This window comes from Budorcas taxicolor, chromosome 7 (genome assembly GCF_023091745.1).
Source record: "Budorcas taxicolor isolate Tak-1 chromosome 7, Takin1.1, whole genome shotgun sequence".
Taxonomy (NCBI): domain Eukaryota; kingdom Metazoa; phylum Chordata; class Mammalia; order Artiodactyla; family Bovidae; genus Budorcas; species Budorcas taxicolor.
Genome location: NC_068916.1, coordinates 95,702,848 through 95,729,915, shown reverse-complemented (window position 1 = coordinate 95,729,915; position 27,068 = coordinate 95,702,848). Strand labels below are relative to the sequence as shown.

The 27,068-nt window shown below is 40.8% G+C and overlaps 1 protein-coding gene across 1 annotated transcript in view; it reads right to left on the bottom strand.

Moving 5' to 3' along the window:
* The window catches only part of LNPEP (leucyl and cystinyl aminopeptidase), a 97,468-nt gene that overhangs the window by 29,018 nt on the left and 41,382 nt on the right, over positions 1-27,068 (bottom strand). Inside the window, exons 2-8 of the mRNA XM_052643769.1 lie at positions 23,841-24,681; positions 19,400-19,538; positions 17,766-17,897; positions 5,654-5,774; positions 4,806-4,960; positions 3,090-3,203; positions 1,370-1,504 (exon numbers count right to left, since the gene is read on the bottom strand). Coding sequence (XP_052499729.1) covers positions 1,370-1,504; positions 3,090-3,203; positions 4,806-4,960; positions 5,654-5,774; positions 17,766-17,897; positions 19,400-19,538; positions 23,841-24,681 — 1,637 coding nt within the window. The remainder of the gene's footprint in view (positions 1-1,369; positions 1,505-3,089; positions 3,204-4,805; positions 4,961-5,653; positions 5,775-17,765; positions 17,898-19,399; positions 19,539-23,840; positions 24,682-27,068) is intronic.

The window sequence follows — 27,068 nt, the reverse complement described above, 5'->3', positions numbered from 1 at the left end:
GACTGTACTCCTGATTTCCTCATTTAATAACAGCACTACCATTCTCCCTGCCAGTCAGGCTTGAGCCTGGGAAACACTTCTGCCTCCTTCTTCACCTGCTTTGGCCTATCACTGCGTCCTATAAGCATCCCCCTGCCCAGGGCTTTTTCACACCCATCAGTCTCCTTCCACTCTCACTACCAGTCCTAATTCTAAACTTTCACCATTTCATGCTTTGACTTCAGCAGCAATTTCCTGACTTTAGGTTTCTTTCCATTTAAATCTATTTTGTAAACTGAAGCAAGTTAATTTTCCTAGTCACTTGAATCTCAAAGCCATTCCTCTATTTAAAAATCTTTTAAAGCTTCCCACTGATTATAGAAAAAGTCCACATTCCTGATGGCATTCAGGACCTTCTACAACTGAGCTCAGACGTACCTTTCTCATCTTTCCCTACCCCACATGTGGCTTCCACTGCAAGCATTTACCCCCTAAACAAAAATTCCCTGCCCATTAGTATTACTGACTCTTTTTTCGCAGACCTCATCGAGCCATTCTAGCCCTATTCTATGGTTCCCATTGCTCTTTACCTATACGTTTTTCCTATTATTTAGTTTCCATGTTCTTCCAAGAAATTTCTCTCCATGATCCCAGGGAAAAATACTCTGTACCATCCCCTTAGCACACATTCTTTCTTACTGCTTCACAAGTACTCCCTACCTAAACTCTGCATTTCTTGATGACATGAACTGTAACCCATATGCTTTGTATATCTTCTTCTCTGTTCAGGATGGGAATTCAATTTATTGATCTTAATCTGGTAGCAAGACTAAGAAGGCAAGTAAGCTATAACATTCAGCCCTCCTTCCCTACACAAATGTGATACCCCCCTCCCCTCTTCTCTGACTTACGGTGATGCTAATCAGGTCTTTAAATTTCTGTTTTTGCTTTACTTCCATACCTGCAGTCTATGTTTCTAATTCTACAATAGAGTCTTTGATTCGTAAAAATCTCCTTTTGTTTACCTGTTTTGGCAATTCTGACTTTGGAACACACTTCAGTCCTGAACGACACAGCCAAAGGCTTAGAGCCTCCCCTGGACATATTCTACCTGTAGATCCGGACAGTGATCCAACTTTAAAAGATCTATTACTCTAAGATCTGGTTAACTAGCCAGAATACTAGTTAGAGAACTTAAGAGACAGAGAAAGAAAGAAAAACCTAGATCAAGTTAAGATCAAGATTTAAGTAGAAGCAAACATCTTAAAAATTAACAGGAAAATTGAAAATAATACTTGTCTAGTCTTTAAAATAATCTAAATCAGTCAGCTTGCTTACATATGAAATTAATTTGTAACCCACTCCAGGTACTTTTTGGGCATGGCAATACCTTAAAGTAGGAAAGAGAATCAAACATTTCTTCAATCTGTTCTGAAGACTGAACAGATGATGATGATATTGGATGGGATGAATTCAACGCATCTTTTCTCATTGTTTTAAATCGAGCATCTAAGAAATCTTCATACTACAAAAAATGAAACAGAATAAAGAAACTGTGAACGGTATTAAAGACAGAGGCAAGTTTAGTAATTATTGATAGGAATTAGACTAATTACTGTTTAAGGTCATTATAAAAAAAAACAACTAGCTTCACTAAACTTTAGAAATAATCTGTTGAAGATATAGGAAGAATGTGACATTTATGCATATCCCTTAAATTTGAAAATAAAATTACAACTTCCACAAAAATCAGTGTTCCCTAAACAACAACACAAGGATAAATTAAGAGTTTATTACTAAAGCGACCATATGCTAAATCCAGATGTTCAAATGATTATTTAGAAATGGCTAGTGAATATTTGTAAAATAAAATCTTAAATTAAAAAAAAGGAACTGCTCCTTAAGTTGATTGCTCATACATAATCCAGCTTTTCTATTGAGATAATATACATTTCCCTTGACTGAGGCTATTCTTAAGTAAAATATAAGTCTTAAACAGAAAGGAGTCTGAGAGTTCAACAGACCAGTTCCTCTAGAATATATACTAAAAGCTTTTAAACATTCTGGGCACCACCAAGTGGTGAAACTGTATATCTCTTTGTTTAATTAAGACCTATACCCAGATTTACATTACTTTGCTTATTAATATTCTAGCTTAAACTGAGTTCATTTTACCATTTGAAATCTTTGAATAGGCCCTACGCAAAAATTTCAAACTGAAAGCTCTGAGAGTACTCATCTTTTGAAGCACTTTTGGATCATACAGTCAAGAAGCTTAATAGAAAGTCACAGAATTCTACAGTAGAAACGGATTCTTATACTTTTCCATTTACTGCTTGAATTATTCCGCAATATCTGTCATGTATGACCTATGCTGCGTGCTTAGTCGCTCAGTCGTGTCTGACTCATTGCAACCCCATGGACTGTAGCCCGCCAGGCTCCTCTGTCCACGGGGATTCTCCAGGCAAGAATTCTGGAGTGGGTTGCCATGCCCTCCCCCCATATAGGACCTAGTATGTCCAAATCTCTCTAAGGAGAAGAAACATCTCCGGAGAGTCTAAGAACACAGTAACAACATCATCATGCTCTCTGTAACAGAATGGGGTTCCACGGCTTTGAAACGGGCACAAAATATGGTTTGGACCTAAAAAGAGCAAATTATTTGTCTCACTGTGTATCACTGTTGTAAGAATGATCACAGTGATAATAGCATTGCTACAAAATGTCTTCATTTCTTCTCTATAAGGAGTATAAAAAGTTTTGTTTTGCAAATTAAAAAAAATGCTTTTCAACTCTATCTAAATTCCTTAAAGCAGAAGGGCCACATCTATTAAACACAGAATTTAGCAAAGCAATTTAAAATGTTCATCTTAATGACAAAGTATAAAATAATTTCACATTATTTCTGCTTTCTGAAATCCATCAGTAACTAAAAGCACAATTTTCACTGTCAAATCTCAAGAGGTATAGAGATCAGTAACAAGTCAGTTTTATTGTATTTTTCCAGAAATATTTTCATTGCTCCAAATGCATGGAAAATACATGTCCAGTATGATTGGACTATTTTTCTTCCTGGCATTCACAGGAGGCCTAACAAACAGTGTACTTACACTGGAGAGCTCTCCGAATATTTTTTCCAAAGAGAAATACTCCATGAATGTAGCAAAGCCTTCATTTAGCCACAGATCATTCCACCACTGCATTGTCACCAGGTTACCAAACCACTGCGGGGAAAGAAAAAACAGCTAACCAACTTCACATTCTCAAGACTTTTCTAATAATCGAATTGTCAGATTAATCGCCTATGACCAGATTACCACTACTTAAAAGTATACTTAGTGCAGTTAAAGCAAACTATATTCAACTTTAAGTCTTACAAATAAATTGTATTTGTAATATAAATTTACTTTAAAAGTAAAACTATACATTGAGTAAATTCACTTTTAAAGTAAAATTATAAATTTAACATTTTACCTTACATAAAACAAACAAAGACAACTGGCTTATTTATCAGTTTAACATACATGCTGTATAGTAGGTAGACAAAAACTGTTTTTAGTCACCTCATTAAAACATTTCCTAGATAAATTCCTCTACTTTCTAGTATCAAGTTAGTAATATTATTTTCCATCATGTCTACAATCATCATGACAACCCAAAAATGAACGTCTGTATGAGGGATGTTCCTACAGTCAGAGAGCCTGGACTGCATGTTTCTCCTCAGTTACCACATTGAGTATTTACATGATTCAAAACAGAATTCAAACAACATTCCCTAAGAAATTTGGCATGCATACAAATAAATAAAATCAGAAAGACTTTTAAATGGCTTTTTTCCATGAAGTAATAAGAAGGAAAAAGAAGATGAGACACCCCTAAAAAAATTCATCTCAAAAATCCCTGAAATGAAGCGTGGCCAATAAAAAGTGTGTAGTTCAGTCACTGTGGCCAAGGGCTCGGCTCAAACCATCAGCAAAATGACAAGATTACTAGGTACTGAAACAAAGCTCTATGGAGAATCACAAAAGCATATTTTCAAAGATTAACATCTTAAAAACCTCCTTCAGAAGAAGATGACTTCTAAGTCGTAAAGAAGTACAAAGGAAACACTCCTGCTGTGGTGATGGCCGGCCCCAGGAATAACAGACCTGGAGCAGATCCCCTAAAAAACAGTTTGAATACATGCGTAACTGTAAGAGCAAATACGCACACGCTTCATAAGCCAGCCTGTCGCGAAGTCCTCACGAGGCCCGGTGCGCTGGGGCTGTGGCTGAGGTAGGCGGCCAACCGGCCAGAGCACGCCCCACTCTCACCCACCTCCTCCCACCGTCGCGACACCCCAGTCCACCCCACCCTGATGAGCACTGCATTGAGGGCACGAGAGGGACCAGGTACTGGGGAAGAAAGAGTGAGGGTCACGCACCCATATAATTTTCCTTCCTTTTCTCTACATCATCCAGAGTACCCTCCCACTCCCAAATTAAGAACCCAGTTTTTAGCAGGAGAAAAAACGGTAAACCTAGCCCTGACTACTACAGTCCCAGGAGAAGAGGCGTGCAGCTCAGGGAAAACTTTCTTCCCCACCAAGTTATAAAATGTAAGACAGATAAAGGAAGTCAAAATGCTTGATAAACTGTAAAATCATAGAACAACCATTAGATAACATCTTCATCCAAAAATTTTAAGTTTGTGTTAAAAAAAAAAGCACCATTGTATATGAAAGAAGGCAATACTCTAATATAAAGCTGAATTATTATTAGCATCTAAAACTCCAGGATATGAAACAGACCAGAGGTGTGCGATATAACAGCCTTGGGTGCCGATACCTGATGGGCCAGCTCGTGAGCGATGATTTTAGTAACCAGCTTCCTATCTGCTACTGAAGAAGTATTACCATCATACAGAAGTGTCTCTTCTCGGAAGGTGAGCAAACCCCAGTTTTCCATTGCTCCTGCTTCGAAGTCTGGAATAGCCACCAAGTCTGGATATAACAGGAAAGAAGTGGTCAACTCTCCTCCATCTAAGGCACTCCCTAGTTAAACCCAAGTATTTTACCCACTGGTCTATCAGCAAGGTCACTGTATCGGTAAGTTCATTTTACATACTCCTAGGGAAAGGAAACGTTCTAGCTCATATGCTCCTTATCTACCTGTCAGCTGAGAAGATCGGATCAACCACCTACAGAGTCACTGTTGCTCTGTCCCTTAGCAAGAGAAGGGAGATCTAACTCCTTCACAGTGAAGAACTTTCTAGAACAAGGAGGACAGAAGGCAGGGCCAACCCTCTTCCAGCTAAAATCAGCACCCTGTTGAATGACACTGAAGTACTCTTGCTTTCCTGAGCCTCTCATTACTCCTATTATTATTTGAATTAGGAATTTCTCAGGAAATTGGAATTAGTCCAACTCCAGGTTAAGCCCTAAGCAAATTCCTACTTACACAGCACCTTTGAAATAGTCCCATAAATTTCTAAATGCTTTAAGCTACACATTCAAATGTATCTATGGAATCTAAATAATCTTAACAAATACAAACAATTCTTAAAGCAAACAATTCACAGAGTTTCTTGGTTTCCCTTTGAAATAACTTTGGCAAAAGTTCTTTCTGAAAAAAATTTGCAACCCAAATCTAGGTTATTATTGCTAATGAAATTGGAGGCACTCTTTGATTCTTACCCAATTTCTTTAGCGGGTATTGAATTTCAAAGTAGTTTTGATAAAAGTCAAGAAGCTTCACAGTTGTTTCCAAGGCATGGTGAACTTGACCAATCTTTTCTGGGACAGCATATATAGAAACCTGAAAGGGAACAGGTATGATGTAAGGACAATAAAAATGGCATGATATCAAGTGAACACTGTCAAGATTTAGCATACGTGAGAACTACACAGAGGTATGAGAGAGTTTTTAGGTCGGAAATTCTTGCATATAGTTCTTTTAACCCCTAGAGGACTTAGCAAGTCATTTCCATACATACAACAACGTTCAGAAAAACTTACTGATTCCTTTTTTTTTAAATTAACATCATACCCAAACTATTTTGTCTTATACAGCAATTATAAACATCTGCCCATTTACTTTCTGTGGTACTCTTCTCTTCCTCCCTATTACCTACAGTTGCGCTTCCTTGTCTGTGAACTGTCAAGCTGTGAATTATTTGAAGGGCAAAACTAAATTTTCATCTTTTTAGTACCTAACGTAGTGCCTGGCATCTTGCAGGCATTCAATACAGAGAAGTCACAGCTTACGAGAGACTTATTTCCAACATGAACACCTGAGACAGAAATGGCACATTGGTTGAAACTGCCCTGAGCCCCCATGAGAGCACAGCACATTCTCTTTCAGTAAGCAGGGCACAGCCAGTTTTCTTTCAGCCTTGGAACTGCTTACTTTTTTTTTTTTTTCACGTTGTTGGCTTGTACCCAGCAGAGTGAAAAACACTCGGTGAGTGGCTCACAGTAACTAACACTGCTGTATTTAAAACGAATGGCCAAAAAATAAAATAAAACGGATGGCCAACAAGGCTCCATGTAGAGCACAGGGAACTTTGCTCAGTGCGATGTGGCAGCCTGGACGGGAGGGGAGTCTGGGGGAGAAGGGACACACGTATATATGAATGGCTGAGTCCCTTTGCTGTCCACCTGAAACTACCACAGCTTGTGAATCAGCTACACGCCAGTACAAAAGAAACACTTCAATTAAAAAAACAAAGATACACACTTAAAAAAAATTAAAAAAACAACCGATTAAAAGGATAACAGGATTCATGCCCATGAATCCAGGGCACATGCTCCAGGGAAGATGCACCTGCCCACACTACTTAAACTGTTATTCTTTCTTTTCTGACTAAGTGTGTAAGTTACATATGTGTAAGTTACACATTTGGTGTAACTGACTGTACCTGTCTTATCAGTGAGTCAAAAGGCAAACGTTGAGTAATTACATTAAGAGTAATAGGTTTTAAAAAGCAGTATTTACTGTTTTCAATTTATTCAAAGAATATGGACAAGACATGGCAGAAGGCAAAAACCTCAAAAATAAAGATCTTGGCAGGTGGGAAAAGGAGACCTACTGAATAATTGAGCATTTGGAAAAAATACACTGGCGAACTCTAACCACAAGTTACAATAAAGACTAAAAATAGTCTTTCATTAAAGCACTGAAAAACAGGCAACAACTTCTAAGGTCATAATTTCAGCCACAGCTGTCTTTATCTGGGGCCTTAGTCTATAGAACATATGCCCCAATTACAGAAACATGGAGATAACATGGTATAAAAAAGAAAGAAAAATAATTTTAAGTAAACAAACAACAAAACTAAATGTACAACCAGTGTAGTCAGACTTCCAGGTTCCAATCTCTGCTAGTTGTGTGAACCTCAATCTCCTTATCTATAAAAGCGTGATAAAAGTAGCTCCCATCCCCAGATTAAATGAACTAATACATATAGAACTTAGGATAGTGGCTGACAGAAAGCAAGTGTTCAATAAAGAGTAGTTATTATCATTATTATAAATGAGAGTCCCATCAGAAGTGGCGTAAAATATGTGTGAGCAGAGCGTTTGTGGCAAAAGTTACCGGGAGAATGAAGTGTTAGGGCTGAAGTTAGCTCACTTAAAATGTGTTTCTTTCTTTAGGTAATTAAGAAGAAATTTAATCCCATATTATGTGGCCAAATTCGTACTTCACCAGCCCAGCACTCAAACATCTGCACCCTTGGCACAGGGCTGTGACCGCAGTTTATTGAATTCCGTCACCACCTGCCATAGGAACACGCCCACTTCCTGCATCATTGCCCCTCTAAAGCGTCAGTGCTCGTGCGCACACACACACACACACAAGTCCGAAATAGTCTTCTTAAATCTAACTACCATGATACATGACTGTACCAAGATCACTTGGAATCTGAGACTAGTCTTTATTACTTCTGCCTGTTCTTTCCAGGCATACACATTTTATGGAGTCAATGGAACCATCTAGAAGAGGGTGTCCTGACAGAAACACCACCCACACACTCCAGATTCCTCCTCAAACATCCTTCTGCCACACACACCATTTGGCTCTCCCATCTCTATGTGTGAAAGCAAGCACCTTTCAGCAGAGGAAAGTGAAGGGAGAAAAAAGGAAGTTCACATGAAACTGAAATCTGACCAAACGATCCACTTCGTCCCATTTCTGGAATACAATGACTAGGGCAAAAAGGTAGATCGGTATTTTCTCTTTCCTTCTATGTCTCTTCCTTAAAAAAAAAAATGTGCTATGAATCCTCACTAGAGATAAATCATCAGGTCATTATAATTATTATCGTGCTTGTTTTAAGAGCAATAGAAGTAGTAGAAATAAACCAAGAGAACAATCTAGTTCAGCAAAGAAGTTTTGGTAGAATGCCTGGTAGAATGCATGTGTGCTAAGTCGTGTCTGACTCTTTGTGACCCCGTGGACTGCAGCCCACCAGGCTCCTCTGTCCATAGCACTTCCCAGGCAAGAACACTGGAGAAGCTTGCTATTGCCTATTCCAGAGGATCTTCCTGACCCAAGGATCGAACCCACATCTCCTGCACGGGCAGGCAGATTCTTTACCATGGTGCCATCTAGGAGTCCTCCACCCTTGGTAAGAGCACTCTAAATACTGATAAAGGCAAGCCAACCAGTGCTCAGGCTTTAAGACTTACATCTTTCTCTGGTGGGTTTTTTGGTTGTTGCTTTTACTTTTAAGACATTTATGCTTTTTGTGTGTGTATTCGGCTGTCTGTGTCGGCAAGATCAAACTTTCCCTGCAAGATCTCTTGCTAAGACCTAGATTTATAAAAGACACAGAAAATGTCCATAAAGTCTCATCAGCTCTCAGAGAAAAGGGTTAAGACTGAGGAATAACAGATTGTTAGGTTTCACTTACTCTGCTCCTTAATAAGCAAAAACCAAATAAAAGTAAAACCAGAACCAAACCTCACTCTCCCAAAAGAACAATAACATGGCCTGTAAGATTCACAAAGATAGAAAATAGAGAATATTGGAATTTTTCAATACTAAGTTTCCTGAAAAATACCAGCTTTCCTAAACAGACAGCTGAATACACACACAAAAAGCATAACTGTCTTAAAAGTAAAAACAACAACCAAAAACCCCACCAGAATGAAGTCTATCCAGAAAAACTGGTTAGATGGGACTTGGGACTTTGGGAGAATGATATAAATTATGTATAATGTCCTTAGTTGCTGGAAGGCTACTTGAGGAATTTGGAATGAAGTCACGTTTCTGACTGAATAAGATAACTTCACAGGGATAATACTGTTGAAAATACTGTTGAATGTTAAAGAGACATAGTGTCTACATCTGACTAACCGCCAATGGATTCTGATTCTACACATGAGACTGGTTTGTGGTAAAAACAAAATCAGGCAATGGCAAAAACAAAACAAAAACCTCAAGGCAAACTGATAAACCTCAAGGCAGTGTATTTCAAAACTGGGCTAGAATTTTCTAGGGAATTCTGGCATTCCTGAAGGCAGACAGAGGGTTAAGGAACACTGAAGAATGGAGAGAACTGATAAAACAATTGTTCCTCTTCCTACAGGTCTTTGACATCGTAGTCTTTAGCACTGAACAGGACACACTTTCGCAATTTCAGCTATTTGGTGAGACTGACATTCGTCAATAAAGCTCTACTGCCCTATTCCAGAATCCTGTGAAATAGGCCTAATGTCAAATATTCCAAAATAGAACATAGCCTAGAGATTGCAGCGTTTTACTGGGACAAAAATCCTTTATTAGACTCTCAGTCCGAATTTCTAATCACCATACCTACAGAAATTACTGATGTCATTTGTTGTAAGAAGAAGCACATTGTGGTAGACAGTAAATCCTACCATTTATTCGAGGTGATTCCCCTCTGGCTCAGCGATAAAGAATCTGCCTGCAATGCAGGAGCTGCAGGCGACATGGGTTTGATCCCTGGGTCAGAAAAATCCCCTTAAGGAGGAAATGACTACCCACTCCAGTATTCGTGCCTGGAAAATCCCATGGACAGAGGAGCCTAGCAGGCCACAGTCACAAAGAGTCAGACACGACTGAAGTGACCTGGCATGCACACACGCATTCGCTGTGTAATCTTAGGTCCATCACTCAACCTCTCTGGGACACTATCTCCTCATCAGCAATATGAGGCTAATGCTTTCCCCTCATTTGGTTTATAAAATAAAAAGGTGTTTATAAATAAAAGCTCAAGACAACTTCCAGCACACAGTATAACTCTGCACATGCTAGATGCTTCCCCATTTCCTAATAAAAAACAGAAAGTTAAGAAGACTGTTGACTATTCGTATAACATTGATTTCTTCAAACCACATTTGCTTCTGGGTAGCATTAAAAATTATAAAGATTATTTGTATTTACAGACATACAAAGAGTTTATAATACATTTGCATATAGAAAAAAGAGAGGGGTACTTCCTCTGTGTGTTACTATCTGCCAGGAACTGGAGATTTTATAGGAATTAAAAAATTTTTGTCCTTGTGGCGGCAGGCTAATATAGACAGCAAGGTAGAGTTGTGGAAGGTGAGGTTTAGAGAACTGCAGAGCAATCTGCCCAAGGGCATACAGCTAGAAAGCTGTATAGAGCGATCTGAGCTCAGGCAGATGCCAGGTTCCATGTTTAACCAAGTTGCTTCCAAATATATGTAAATAAAAAGCAAAAAAGTCACCTAAACTACTCTCTCTCTCTCCTTCCAGTTGACCCTTGAACAATAGTGAGGTGAGGGGTAACAACCCTCCAGGTAGTTGAAAATCTGAGTATAACTTACAGTCAGTCTTCTGCAGCTAAGGTTCAAACAACTGTGGGGCATGTGGCAGTATAGTATCTACTATTGAAGACAACCTGCATTAAGCAGACTTGCGCAGTTCAAACCCACGTTGTTCAAGACTCAACTGCTGTAGGCAATATATACACACACACATACATATATATGTGTATATATGGGTATATGGGGCTTCCCAGGTGGTGCTAGTGGTAAAGAACCCACCTGCCAACGCAGGAGACATAAGAGATGCGGGATCGATCCCCTAGGCCGGGAAGATCCCCTAGAGGAGGGCGTGGCAACTCCAGTATTCTTGCCTGCAGAATCCCATGGAGAGAGGAGCCTGGTGAGCTACAGTCTAAAGTGTTGCAAAGAGTTGGACATGACTGAAGCAACTTAAGCACACACGCACATATAGGGGTGTGTGTGTGTGTGTGTGTGTGTGTATACACACATACATATGGTATCTATCTGAGCAACGAATAATTCAGCCTTGCTAGATGAAAGAATTCCACTGGAGCAGTTGGAAATATAACTGAATTTATAAGAGGGCCTTGAATATCACAAAATGATGAATTTGAATGTAATTTACAGGCAGTAACATAACTGCCATTTATTTATTGCAGTGAGAAGACTTAAGATGAACTCTTTTAGCAACTTTCCAACATGTAATACAGGTACGGTTAGCTACAGCCACCACCCTGTGCCTTAGATCCGCCGCACTTGTTCATCTTATAACTGGACGTTTGAGCCTTTGGGCAGCATTTCCCCATCTCCCCAGCCCCCAGGCCTTGGCAACCACCAGTCTACTGCTGCCATGAGTTCAGTTTTGGATTCCACACGTAAATGAGGTCATCCAGTCTTTATCTCTGTCTGACTGATCTCACTTTGCATAATGTCCTCAAGGTCCATCCACGTTGTCCCAAAGGGCAAAATTTCCTTCCTTCTCATGGCTGAACAACATTCCATCATATATATTATAAATATATGCTCATCTTTATCCATCCATGCACAGACACTTAGACTGTTATTATTGTGAATAATCGTATTATTGTTAGTAATGCTGCAACAAACCAGGAAGTGCAGACATCTCTTTAAGATCCTGTTTTGATATATATCCTGTGGATTACTGTATCATCTGGTGGCACTGTTTTTTAATTTTTAGAGGAACACTCACATATTGTTTTCCTCAGTAGCCGCACCAATTTACATTCCCAGCAACAGTGCACAGGGATTCCGTTTCCTCTACATCCTTATCAACACTTGTTACTTGTCATCTGGGTTTTATTATTATTTTTTATTTTAATTGGAGGCTAATTACTTTACAATATTGTGGTGGTTTTTGCCATATATTGACCTGAATCAGCCACGGGTGTACACGTGTTCCCCCTCCTGAACCCCCCTCCCACCTCCCTCCCCATCCCATCCCTCAGGGTCAGCCCAGTGCACCAACCCTGAGCACCCTCTCTCATGCATTGAACTTGGACTGGCGATCTATTTCACACATGATAATATACATGTTTCAATGCTATTCTCTCAAATAATCCTACCTCGCCCTCTCCCACAGAGCCCAAAAGATTGTTCTTTACATCTGTGTCGCTTTTGCTGTCTCACATATAGGGTCATCATTACCATGTTTCTAAATTCCATATATATGCATTAATATACTGTATTGGTGTTTTTCTTTCTGACTTACTTCACTCTGTATAATAGGCTCCAGTTTCATCCACCTCATTAGAACTGACTCAAAAGCGTTCTTTTAAATAGCCAACTAATATTCCATTGTGTATACGTACCACAGCTTTCTTATCCATTCACCTGCTGATGGACATCTAAGGTGCTTCCATGTCCTGGCTATTATAAACAGTGCTGCGATGAACATTGGGGTACACGTGTCTCTTTCAATTCTGGTTTCCTTGGTGTGTATGCCCAGCAGTGGGATTGCTGGGTCATATGGCAGTTCTGTTTCCAGTTTTTTAAGGAATCTCCACACTGTTCTCCATAGTGGCTGTACTAGTTTGCATTCCCACCAACAGTGTAAGAGGGTTCCCTTTTCTCCACACCCTCTCCAGCATTTATTGTTTGTAGACTTTTGGATAGCAGGCATTCTGACTGGCGTGACATGGTACCTCATTGTGGTGTTGATTTGCATTTCTCTGATAATGAGTGATGTTGAGCGTTTTTTCATGTGTTTGTTAGCCATCCGTATGTCTTCTTTGGAGAAATGTCTGTCATCTCTTTTAGATGGCAGTCATTCTTGCAGGTGTGAGGTGGTATCTCACTGAGGTTTTGATTTGCATTTTCCTTCCTATTAGTGATGCTGAGCACCTTTTCATACATTTGTTGGTCATCTGTATATCTTCTTTGGAAAACTCTGCTCATTTTTTAACCAGATCATTTGTATTTTTTCCACTGAGTTCTATGAGTTACTTCTATATTTTGAATATTAATCCCCACCTGATATATGGAAAGTGTTGAAAGTGAAAGTCGCTCAGTTGTGTCTGATTCTTTGCGACCCCACAGACTATACAGTTCATGGAATTCTCCAGGCCTGAATACTGAGTGGGTAGCTGTTCCCTTCTTCAGGGGATCTTCCCAACCTGGAGGTCAAACCCAGGTCTCCCGCATTGCAGGAGGATTCTTTACCACCTGAGCCACCAGGGAAGCCCAAGAATACTGGAGTGGGTAACCTATCCCTTCTCTAGGGGATCTTCTCCACCCAGGAATAGAACTGGGGTCTCCTGCATTGCAGAGATCCTCTATCAGCTAAGCTACCAGGGAAGCCCTATCAGATATATGCTAGCTGATATTTTCCTCCAATCCACAGGCTGCCTTTTTACTTTGCTGACTGTTTCTTTTGTAGTGAAGAGGCTTTTCAGTTTAAGATATTCCCACTTGTTGATTTTGGCTTCTGTTGAATGTGCTTTGATGTCATATACAAAAACATTACTGCCAAGGCCCATGTCATGGAGCTTTTTCTCTGTTTTCTTCTAGGACTTTTACACTTTCAGACCTACAGTTAAGTCTTTATTTCCAGTTAATTTTTGTGAGTGGTGAGAGATAAGGATCCACTTTCATTTTTCCAGATGTGATGATCCATTTTTCCCAGCACTATTTATTGAAGAGACTACCATTTACCCAGTGAGTACTTTTGACTCTCTTGTCTAATATTAGTTGACCATATTTGCAGGCGTTTACTTTTGGCTTCTTGAATCTGTTCCATTGGTCTGTGTGTCTAGTTTTATGCCAGTATCATACTCTTTTGAATACCATGCATAAGATTTTGATTACTTTATTTCTGTAACCATTTTGAAATCAGAAAGTGTGATACCTTCAACTTTGTTCTTTTTTCTCAAAATTCCTCTAGCTATTTGAGGTCTCTGTGGTTCCATAAAATTTTAGGACTTTTTTTTTTTTTCCTATTTCTGTGAAAAATTACATTGGAATTCTATTGCACTGAATCTATACATTTAAAAAAAAATCATTTAGTAGAATTCACCAGAGAAACTGATTTGATCCTGTGCTTTTCTTTGTTGGCATGTTTTTGATTATTAACTGAATCTCTCTTTACATTATTAATCTTTTTTTTTTAATGTCTTCATGATTTAGTCTTGGTAGACTGTATATTCCAAGGAATGTGTCCATTTTTCCTAGATTATCCAATTTCTTAGCCTATAATTATTCATAGTAGGCTCTTATGGGAGAAGGCAATGGCAACCCACTCCAGTACTCTTGCCTGACAAATCCCATGGATAGAGGAGCCTGGTAGGCTCTAGTCCATGGGGTCGCTAGGAGTCGGACACGACTGAGCAACTTCCCTTTCACTTTTCACTTTCATGCGCTGGAGAAGGAAATGGCAACCCACTCCAGTGTTCTTGCCTGGAGAATCCCAGGGACGGGGGAGCCTGATGGGCTGCCGTCTATGGGGTTGCGCAGAGTCGGACACGACTGAAGCGACTTAGCAGCAGCAGCAGCAGGCTCTTATGATCCATTGTATTTCTGTATCAAGTGCAACGTCTCCTTTTCATTTCTGGTTTTGAGGCTTGTTTTTATTAGTTAATCAAGCTAAAAGTTTGTCAATTTCATTTATCTTTCTAAAATCCAACTCTCAGTTTTACCTTTTCTCCTCTTCTTCACGTATCCATTTCATTTATCTGCTCTGATCTTTGTTTATTTCCTTCTGCCAACTTTGGGCTTAGACTGTTATTCTTTTTCTAGTTTCTTAAGGTGCAAAGGTAGGTTGTTTATTTGAGATTTTTCTTTTTACTTGGTGTAGGCATCTATCAATCTAAATTTCCCTTTTAGAAATGCTTTTGATACATACCATATAATAAATATACCACTACATTACACCATTAGAGCATTCTGAATTTTACTATGTAATTACCTTTTCCAGTGTGTTCTACATTTTCATGTTACTAAGCAGTGTCCATTCAATTCAGCTGCAAGCACTCCTTTCAGCAGTTCTTATAAGCCAGGTCTAGTGGTAAGGGGCTCACTCTGCCTTTTTTCCATATGGAAAAGTCTTTCTCACTCCATCATTTCTGAAGGGTAACTTTGCTGGACAGAGTATTTTTGGTTGGCAGTTTCTTTTTTCCTTCCCTTTCCTTTTTCAGAGGTTTTTGGTATGCTACAAGCCTCATTGACGTAGATATCCAAATTTCTCCCCAGATGTGGTAAATTTTCAGCAATTATTTTCTTTATGTAACTTTCTGCCCACTGCTTGTTACGCTCTCCTTCTGAAGCTCCAATAATTCACAAATTGTTTCTTCTGATGGTGTCCCACCCATCATGCAGGCTTTCTTCACTCTTCTTCCTTTGTTCTGGACAGATAACATAAAGCTCCCTGTCTTCTAACTCACAAGTTCTTTTCCTTGCTTGATCCATTCTGCTGCTGATGCTCTGTATTGCAATCTTCATTTCATTCATTGTTCAGACCGAGAATTTTTTCTTAATGATTTCAATGTCTTTGTTAAACGTCTCATTTTGTTCATGTATTGTTTCTTGATTTAATCAAATTGTTTTTTTTCTATTTTCCGGTAGTGCATAGCTTCCTTGGAACAGCTATTCTGAAGTCTTTACTGAGTAAATGGCAGATTTCCATGTGCAGAGTACATCATGAGAAACACTGGACTGGAAGAAGCACAAGCTGGAATCAAGATTGCCAGGAGAAATATCAATAACCTCAGATATGCAGATGACACCACCCTTATGGCAGAAAGTGAAGAGGAACTAAAAAGCCTCTTGATGAAAGTGAAAAAGTTGGCTTAAAGCTCAACATCCAGAAAACGAAGATCATGGCATCTGGTCCCATCACTTCATGGGAAATAGATGGAGAAACAGTGGAAACAGTGTCAGACTTTATTTTTGGGGGCTCCAAAATCACTGCAGATGGTGACTGCAGCCATGAAATTAAAAGACACTTACTCCTTGGAAGAAAAGTTATGACCAACCTTGATAGCATAGTCAAAAGCAGAGACATTACTTTGCCGACTAAGGTCTGTCTAGTCAAGGCTATGGTTTTTCCAGTAGTCATGTATGGATGTGAGAGTTGGACTGTGAAGAAGGCTGAGCGCCTAAGAATTGATGCTTTTGAACTGTGGTGTTGGAGAAGACTCTTGAGAGTCCCTTGGACTGCAAGGAGATCCAACCAGTCCATTCTGAAGGAGATCAGCTGTGGGATTTCTTTGGAAGGAATGATGCTAAAGCTGAAGCTTCAGTACTTTGGCCACCTCATGCGAAGAGTTGACTCATTGGAAAAGACCCTGATGCTGGGAGGGATTGGGGGCAGGAGGAGAAGGGGACGACAGAGGATGAGATAGCTGGATGGCATCACTGACTCAATGGACGTGAGTCTGGGTGAACTCCAGGAGTTGGTGATGGACAGGGAGGCCTGGCATGCTGCAATTCGTGGGGTTGCAAAAAGTCGGACACGACTGAGCGACTGAACTGAACTGAACTGGAAGATGACTGTGGCCCTTCGGTGGTACTGCGCTTCCTTAAATTGTTGCATTAGTGTTTTCACATCTGAAACAGCAGTCACCTTCTCTGGTCTTTACTAATTGTTCTCTCCAATGCATCTAAACCCATATGCTTTACTCCAAAAGTGTACTAGAACTTTTCTGCTAGAAATGTGGACTTCCACAAAGTCTCTATTATCCAAGCATAATTGTCTAAGACTGCGTTACAGAGCTCCCAGACCACAGCCAAAGGGACTACAGTAATAGTGTGGGCCACAACGGGGTCCACAGCCAGGACAGAGGTCTGTATGCTGAGACCTAATGCACGAGAGGGCAAGGCTCCTCCCAGGTTCTTAGGAATATAGTGCTGGACCCCACATCTTCCACAAGGGCGTTTTTGTCCATCGATAGATGCCAAACTACTGCTCCTGGGGCGGGGGGAGCAGACAGGGATGAATGAGGGGCATCTTATCAAGCCATTATGGTGTGCATGTTACTCAGTCGTGTCCGATTCTTTGCGATCCCATAGACTGTAATGCGCCAGGCTCCTCTGTCCATGGAATCCTCCAGGCAAGAATACTGGAGTGGGTAGCCATTCCCTTCTCCAGGAGATCCTCCCGACCCAGGGATCAAACCCAGGTCTTCCACACTGCAGGCAATTCTTTACCATCTGAGCCACCAGGGAAGTCCCTATCCAGCCACAATGCTGTCACTTGTTCTAAATCTAAACAGTCACATAAAACTAGTGACCGCCATGCTGAACAGCGCAGTTCTAGAGGCGTTATTGCTCTGACATATTGCCTTACTGAAATTCTCTTAACAAAGTAAAATTCAAAGGAACTTGAAAATCACTGATTTTTTAGGTATCCAAATAGTAAATAACCACTAAGTAAAAGTGACAGTTCTGGTATAAAATGTCAGAGTGGTGAGTCAAAAGCTTGTTTTCCTTCATAAAGCAGTTGCCAGATATCACGAAAGGATTCCTCTCAACCTCTTATAAACAGGTTTTAAGACAACTACCGTGACGACGTACATACCAGGGTTCCATTTACGTCCTGACTCAGATTCTTCATCTCCCCCACAATGAAAGCAACCAGGTAAGTGCTCATCTTCACACTCTCAAAAAACTCATCCTGAACAAGTCCGTCTTCCAGCACGACTGATGACTTCTACAAGGAAAGTGGAAAACGACAGTTCTGTAACCATGGGAATACGGTGACATATAAACCGGGCAACTGAAAGTTCAAATACGTAGTGAAGGTGCTGGCCTATATTAATTTCTCAGCACAAGTTTCTAAACAGTATGGATCTCAGCCTCAGTCTGCTCTACCTTCCTTCATCTTGAGGACACATTGAGTACAGTAAAATCCTTAAGAAGCTCTTAGTTTCAAACCATGGCTTTAAATAAATGTAAGTTAGAGACAGTGACAGTGGCTCTGTGTCTCCCCTTTAAAACACCACCGGAGACAAAAAGCCTTCCTTATGATCTGAGAATACTCCATTCTACTGCTACAAAAATAATATATTCACACGAGGAGGAGCTACAGCTGGTTAATCCCCCCAAATGACCCGAAATGGCTTCATACAGGACTGTGCTAACGACCACAAGAAGGCTACGGGATCAAAGGTGAGAAGTCACTATGGAAGTCTGAGTGTGGGAATGTGTGCAACCTTGCAGGATTTGCCAGCCATGAATTTAAAATGTTTTAGGTTCCTAGGCAAGTAAGCACACAATCTCTCTCAAAGAAAGATTAAGGTGAAGAGTTAAGGTGAGGAGTAGAGCTGCTGAAGTGACGTCCTTGTTGAAGGACAGACCATGTCCTCTTCTGGACTCAAGGGGTAACTCTACAATCAGTTAGATGTCGCTGCTCCTCCCCGCCCCCCACCCCAGCCACAGGGGTTCTGAGAAGCTTCTATCCAGCTGCATTCAGCTCTCAGGTGTACCAAGTGTTAGCAGCTCAGTCGAGTCCGACTCTTTGCGACCCCATGGACTGTAGCCCACCAGGCTTCTCTGTCCATGGCATTTTTCCAGGCAAGAATACTGCAGTGGGTTGCCATTCCCTTCTCCAGGGATCCTCCCAACCCAGATCTCCAGCATTGCAGGCAGATTCTTTACCATCTGAGCCCCCAGGTAACAAAAGGACCCTCTGAGTTCTGTTCAGTGTAAAAACAGTTCTGCCTGGTTTCATTCCCACTACCTCTCATGTGGAGCTCACAGCCAAGAAAGACATCCATGTTCTTGCTGTTAAACCTCCATGTCACAATATCAACTTTTTCAATAACCAGTAAAACATCAAGGTCAATTGTGATTCAACACTTATCAAATATCACAGTTTGGAATAGCAAATTCACCATGTCTCCAAAAATATCATTGTCTCTTTAGTAGTAGTTCATAGTATTAATATTTATAGAACTTTAGGACATAGCACACACTTCATATTTCCTGCCCATGCATTCCACATCCAGTCTTTCTCCTTCCTCAAGTGCTTCTCAGGCTGACTTCACAACTGATTCCAATACATATTTTACTTTTATTAAAGCATTTTAAGAAAGAATAAGAAAGTATATGATTTTAATCATTCTCAGTGGTATGGCAAAGAAGAATCCAAGTATTCATAACAAAGAAAGAGACCCACTCAAAAAATTTTACATTCAAGGAACAGAACAGTACCTTAGGCATATTTGATAAAGCAGTGTATTGCTCATCTCTTTTGATCCTGATGACAAATGTGGCTTTAAATGCTGGTTCATCAAAACAAGGAAAAGCAGATCTTGCTGCCAAGGGTTCAAACTGAGTTGCTGCAAAGTACCTAAAACGAATGCAAATCCATCCAACAGTTATTGAGCACCTACTATTCAAGGCACCTTGCCAAGTTCTAGGGATACTAAGATAAATATCATACAAGTCCAGGCGTTAAAGGATTTGCGATCAACTGGGAGAGGCAGAGGTTATACAATAGACGGAAAGTTCTCAGGCTGTAAATCATGTCCTAATGGTGAGAACAAAGCAGTGGGGACGAAGCGTAGGGATTCTGCCCAGTGGTAGAGACACTGTAAGAGAACTGTCGACAAAATATGAAGAGAGCCTTTAAAAATGAGGAATATTTGCAAAGGGAGAGAGGGAGGAAGGTGTAGTCTAGAAAGAGCAGAAAGCACAAGGACGGACAGAGCAGTGCGTGTTCAGGGGCTGGGGGTGGATGTCCAAAGTGGCTGGAGATGAAACCACAGAAGTAGGTGACAGCTGGCCACTGAGGTCCTAAAAAGGTTTCTGAGCAAAAAAGATGTTCATGAAAGATGTTCATCCATCACTAAACCTCAAACTCACAATCTGCACTAGAACAAAAATGCAAAAAAACCAGGCATCCGACAGTGTGCTGGGGTTCTTTACTCTCTTCAGAAGGGAATCAACATTTTTCCTCCCTCTCCTACAACACAGCTACAACACTTGAGCATTTAACTCTAAGTCCTCAATTCAAGGTTGGTGGAAAAGCATAAATAGACAAGAAATGTAGATTTTTAATTCAGCAGCAGAATAAAGTAGATCTGCATTTGGGAAATCATCCAAACATGGCCCTAGAGCAATCGGCACAAATGCGGTGCAGGTGTGCACAAATCAATATAATCAATATAGTCAATATGGTTCTTGGACAACCACCACTTCAGAGATGATGGCCTGCTTCCTTAGGGCTTAGTTTCTACTGATAATTTTTAAAAGGCAAGAGTGTAAGATTTAAAGGCAGAAAACCCAAACTCTGCAATTTACCAGCCATGTGACTTAAGCATATCTGTGACCTACATCCCATATCCTTATTTGTGAAACTAGGATTGACACAGGATCCCTTACCAAACATTTAGGGGTGTTGATTCTATTTCAAAATTCTATTTTGATACTTAATGACAACCACGTTTATGCCACAAAGTCCTACACAGGCGTCTATTATAAATACTAGACAGTCATAACTCTTCCTTCATGCCCAAATAACTATTTCTTAGAGCAAACTGCAAGAATGATAGCAATCAACACACATGAAACAACGGAGACATGTTTCTGACATTCTATCTCTTCACTCAGCTCCCAAATTCTTACCCAGTTAACAGAAGATTTTGGAAGAGGGCTGCAAGGGACTGGGGCTGGGGGTGGAGGGGGCGGGGATAAAGTCTGATGACATTCATACTATTCATGTGAGAGTCTACTTGGACCATCATTTTGGATAAAAACTGGATTATAATGTTCTGAGACCAAAAAGATCTTAAAAGAGAGGTTGAAAGAGATGCAATAACAACTCTCTTACATAGAAGTCCTTGTGAGAAGGCTAATTGATGATACTTACAACCTAAGCGGAATACTGCAAAGCTTACTCTCATTAGTGATTGCATTTGCTTTCAGAAATACTAGCTGCAGTTTGAGCACCACCTCCAGCAGCACTGAGGATAGTTATGAATTAGCTGAGGGTCAGGTAAAAGAATTCTAAGCACTGGTGATAACAATGGGTAAAGAGGTGTGAATGGGTGAAGAAGGAGGTGGTGTACCACAGTGGTTAAGAATATGTGGCCTTTTGTAGTTAAAATGACTGGATTCGAATTCCCCTCTGCTACTTGCCAGTCAAAAGATGCTGAATGAGTTCTTTCATGTGCCTCTGCTTCCTCATCTGAAAAGTGAATAAAATATCATTTCTACCCCTTCGTGAGTTTGACAGGATAAAAAACTAAACATACAGCATGCCTGCACCAGCTTCTAGCACTTCGGTTCTCAAGTAAATACGGGCTGCTGTTATCATTGGAATCCAGGAAAGGGCACATGAAGTTCATGAAGCCAGGCGAGGGCTGTGAGAAAAAGAAAAAAATACCAAAACTCCCAGATCTAGGAAGAAATTGCACTAAGTCACCTTGAAAATGAGGAACTGCTGGAGGATCATAAACCAAAGACCAACATGGGCAGGTCTGTGCTTCTAGAACTAGTCTGGCAGCCTATGAGAAAGATGGAAAGAGAAGGGAGAGCTGCGGTTGGGTTAGAGGTCAGGGGTCTAGTTAAGAAGACGCTTCAAGAGTTCAAGAAAATGACACTGAGAGATGGAAGGGCAGAGAAATAAAACACATCCCCACCCTAAATTTCTTTACGAGTTTGTTTAGTATCAGTTTGTTATCTAGAACCTTAAGTCTATCCTCAACAACTTCTAGATTTAACTGCAAGGTTCCTGACCAGCTCCACCTCATAGATGACACAGGTTAAGTTCCTCTACCACAAGCAGTGTCAGTACATTTGACATTTACACACACTTTGATTTTCCAATCAGTAAGGGATATATTCCTTAGTTACTTTGTTTTGAATTACAGTTTTCGGATCCCTTGAAAGGTATAAATAATCTTTTAAACTTTTATCTTGTGTCAATATATACAATTAGGTGGGGCATTCATTTTATTGAACCAGGTAAGCAAATAAATTTATATATGTTTTCTGTAACAGCAGAGTTTGAGAAAATACTCTATTTCTTAATTGCAAGAATCTGTCTTCCATTTCTCTAGCATTTTTCACCACTCAATCCAGCCCATAGCAAGAGTCAACAAGTGACAATATCCAAAACCACCACTCTTCCCATTACATATAGGCAGGCCCAAGAGAACCCAATGGCACTAATCTGAAATGAAGAGATGACTAGCGGATTTATTCAAAGATTTGCCACATACTAAGAACACTGTTTCTATATATATCCTATAATTCCTAGAGGATGATGGAGATTATAGAAGGAGAAGAAAAGCCAAGAAGCCCCAAGCTACCACTGCAACTTAAATTTGCTTTTTATGTCAGATCTCACAGTGAGAGCCAGTAGGCCATTTATTTTTAAAACATTACATTAAGGGGAAAGAGAAAAATTACTTATCTGAATAGGAGTACAGATTTTGCTTATCTCTTTCCCTATTTAAAAAGGATCAAAACACTTTAGATTTAAAATATTCATCTATTCTTCTCAACATATGAACATACATTAGCCAAATGGCCAGCATCAGTAATTCACTGGTTTGCAAAGGAATATGAGAGAATGCTCCAAAGCATTAGACAGATCTGACAAGGAATTTGGACACGTAAGACAACTGACATTACTGCTACTGAAGAATAACCTGTATGCACCTGTGCCCTGCGTCCTTCCAGAAATTCAAGCTATATCTATGAACACTAAGGTTAAACAGAATGTTGTTGTTCAGTCTCCCAGTCGTGTCTGACTCTTTGTGACCCCATGGACTGCAGCATGCCAAAGAACAAAATATGTGGTCTAAATGGGGAGTCTAGGAATTTTAAGTCCCTTTTTTAAAATTAAAATCTCTCTAAAATTTCTTTCTTAAAATTTCCATCAGAAATCCAGAATAGAGTGGCACTAAAAAAATAAATAAACCAGCAAAAATTCAAGATGCTAAAAGTGAGATATATATATATATATATATGTAAGTTTACAGCACTTCTTCATGCTTCCTTTCTCTATCTCTGTAAGCACCTCCTAAAAGCTCCACATAATAGCAAAATAAGTCTTAAGGGATAATCAATATTTTCCACTCTGCTTCACATAGAGACCTTGTAAGGGGACAGAAACTAGATTCATAAGATACGAAAAGCTCAAGATAACGTAAGTTCTTGTAACTGAGAACGTAACTGATATAATCTTTAGCCATTCCCTTCCGTCAGCAAGCCCCTGCCTCCACCATGACACATGACATACGTCATGGTATATGCTCAGGGTTTTGACTGAGAGAAAGAGGAGTAGTAGTGATAGTTGCTCGGTCGTGTCTGACTCTTTGTGACCCCATGGACTGTAGCCCACCAGGCTCCTCTGTCCATGGGATTCTCCAGGCAAGAATCCTGGAGTGGGTTGCCATTCCCTTCTCCAGATGATCTTCCCGACCCAGGGATCAAACCCAGGTCTCCTGCATTGCAGGCAGATTCTTTACCATCTGAGCTACACTATACTCTTTCAAATCACCATTCTATTATTTTGCACCTAATCTCCTTAAAAAAATAATAATAATAATTGCAGTCAATGTTGCTGATGGGGGCAAAGAGATCCATATTGTAGAAGTCATCAGAGAGCAAAGAAGCAGAATCACTGAAGAGGGCTACATACTTTTTCTCGTTACTTTCGTCTCTGTAGGAGATGCCATAAAACCCATAGGAAGAACTAGATATGTTTGCCGAATACTCGATCTTCAAGGTGTAATTGTGCCCTTCAAGCAGGGTCTCGGGGGCAACAATGGCGATTTGTTCATGCAGTGGGTACTCCAGGACGTCAACTTCTTTTTCCTGGCTTGAAACTGCAGTCATAAAGGTCACTCTGGAAATGTTGTGGCCTGTGCTGTGAAGAACGATGTTCCACGTGGCCTGAAGGGCCTGAAGCGAAATCGTCACGGAACCCCTGAACGTCATCGAGGTGAGGTTTGGGTGGAGGGTCAGGTCATAGTGCACTGGTGCAACAGCAGTGGGCAGCCTGATTTGGGCCCACGGAAACAACTTTCCGTTTGTTGCGATCGGCTGAATCGGTTCCATGGGTTGGTTTTTTTTATGGCAGCCTTCTTTGGTAAAGGTACACCTGGGCAGGAGGTAAATCATCATGATTACAGCAACAGCAACTATGATGATGAAAATACAGACTCCTATGGTCCTGGCAGAGTGCGCTGAGCAAGTCCCATCCGAGTTCGGCCGGTAGCCGGCCGCGCTGTTTCGGAGGCCCGAGCTCCTGTTCATGAAGGACATGCCCAGAAGCTTTGCAGACGACTCATAGTCCTCTTCGTCCTCATCCAGCTCATGCTCGCCAAGGCCCCGCACCAGCAGTCGTGAACCCCGGGGCTCGTATTCCACCTCATCAGGCTCCAGAGGATGTAAACAGGGCTCTTTGGCTAAATCCACCACATCTGGTTCTTCCTCAAACATGCTGTTTTCAATCATATTCCTAGGGAGCTGAAGCCGATCTAAAAAAAAAACACAACACCAAAACATAAGGACCAGGCACAGAGTTAGGGGAGATAGGGCATAATAAAAGGTCTACTAGCAAGACCACATTTAATCTAAGGATTTTTTTTTTTAATCACTGAGACTTATTTCTATTTCAGAGCTACTGAATTAGTTGATGCTTGTAATATTCTGGTATTATTCATTAAAAACTCAATTATACGTAACAACATATCACAGTAATGAAACAAGAAAGCTAAATACACAGGCTAGTATCAAAAAAAAAAAAAAGGCAGCTGAGATTAAATACTGATTTCTTTAATACACTCCTATCCAACAACCTGGACCCTTGTCCTGAGGGAACAGGGAAGCCTGGTGTGCTGCAGTCCCTGGGGTCACAAAGAGTCAGACACGAGTTAGCGACTGATTGACAACAAGTCTGAGCAGCCCTGGTCCCAGCCTTCATCATGGTCAGATCCCGGCAGCACTGGACACGGCATCCCGGCATGTGTGCTGGCCATCCCAGACTGCTCACTAATCTGAGACAAGCCAGGCGGCTCTTCGATCTCATCCTCCATGTCTGTTTTCCTCTCTGGTCCCTCTGCCTGCGATGTCATCATTTCCCCCACCCTAGTCCACCTAGTGAATGAACACCTGTTATTCCACAACCCATCTTAACTTGCTACAGTGGAAATTAAGAAAAAGTTACTTTCTTGTTTTTCCCTTTTCTTTATTACCTTTCAAAAACACATTTTTCTTTTCACTTCATCTTGCTCCTTTCACTTTTGGAGGGGCATAGAGACCCCTGTGAGGTCGCCATTTCCTATCTCCTCTCCATTCCAAAATTTATAAAACCTATGCTACCCCACATCCAAGGAGCAGTGGCTGCGCAGGAGCAGGGGGGCCTAGAGGAGCTATCCCACGTTCAAGGTCAGGAGGGATGGTGGTGAGGAGATAGCCCTCGTCCAAGGTAAGAAGCAGCAGCTGCGCTTTGCTGGAGCAGCCATGACGAGATGCCCCATGTCCAAGGTAAGAGAAGCCCAAGTAGGATGGTAGGTATTGCAAGAGGGCATCAAAGGGCAGACACACTGAAACCATACTCACAGAAAATAAGCCAATCTGATCACATGGATGACAACAGCCTTGTCTAACTCAATGAAACTAAGCCATGCCGTGTGGGGCCACCCAAGACGGATGGGTCATGGTGGAGAGGTCTGACAGAATGTGGTCCACTGGAGAAGGGAATGGCAAACCACTTCAGTATTCTTGCCTTGAGAACCCCATGAACAGTATGAAAAGGCAAAATGATAGGATACTGAAAGAGGAACTCCCCAGGTCAGTAGGTGCCCAATATGCTATTGGAGATCAGTGGAGAAATAACTCCAAAGAATGAAGGGATGGAGACAAAGCAAAAACAATACCCAGTTGTGAATGTGACTGGTGATAGAAGTAAGGTCCGATGCTGTAAAGAGCAATATTGCATAGGAACCTGGAATGTCAGGTCCATGAATCAAGACAAATTGGAAGTTGTCAAACAGGAGATGGCAACGGTGAACGTCGACATTCTAGGAATCAGCGAACTAAAATGGACTGGAATGGGTGAATTTAACTCAGATGACCATTATATCTACTACTGCGGGCAGGAATCCCCCAGAAGAAATGGAGTAGCCATCATGGTCAACAAAAGAGTCTGAAATGCAGTCCTTGGATGCAATCTCAAAAATGACAGAATGATCTCTGTTCATTTCCAAGGCAAATCATTCAACATCACAGTAATCCAAGTCTATGCCCCAACCAGTAACGCTGAAGAAGCTGAAGTTGAACGGTTCTATGAAGACCTACAAGACCTTTTAGAACTAACACCCAAAAAAGATGTCCTTTTCATTATAGGGGACTGGAATGCAAAAGTAGGAAGTCAAGAGACACCTGGAGTAACAGGCAAATTTGGCGGAATGCGGAATGAAGCAGGGCAAAGACTAATAGAGTTTTGCCAAGAGAATGCACTGGTCATAGCAAACACCCTCTTCCAACAACACAGGGGAAGACTCTACACATGGACATCACCAGATGGTCAACACCGAAATCAGACTGATTATATTCTTTGCAGCCAAAGATGGAAAAGCTCTATACAGTCAACAAAAACAAGACTGGGAGCTGACTGTGGCTCAGATCATGAACTCCTTATTGCCAAATTCAGACTTAAATTGAAGAAAGTAGGGAAAACCACTAGACCATTCAGGTATGACCTCAATCAAATCCCTTATGATTATACAGTGGAAGTGAGAAATAGATCTAAGGGACTAGATCTGATAGATAGAGTGCCTGATGAACTATGGACTGAGGTTCGTGACACTGAACAGGAGACAGGGATCAAGACCATCCCCACGGAAAAGAAATGCAAAAAAAG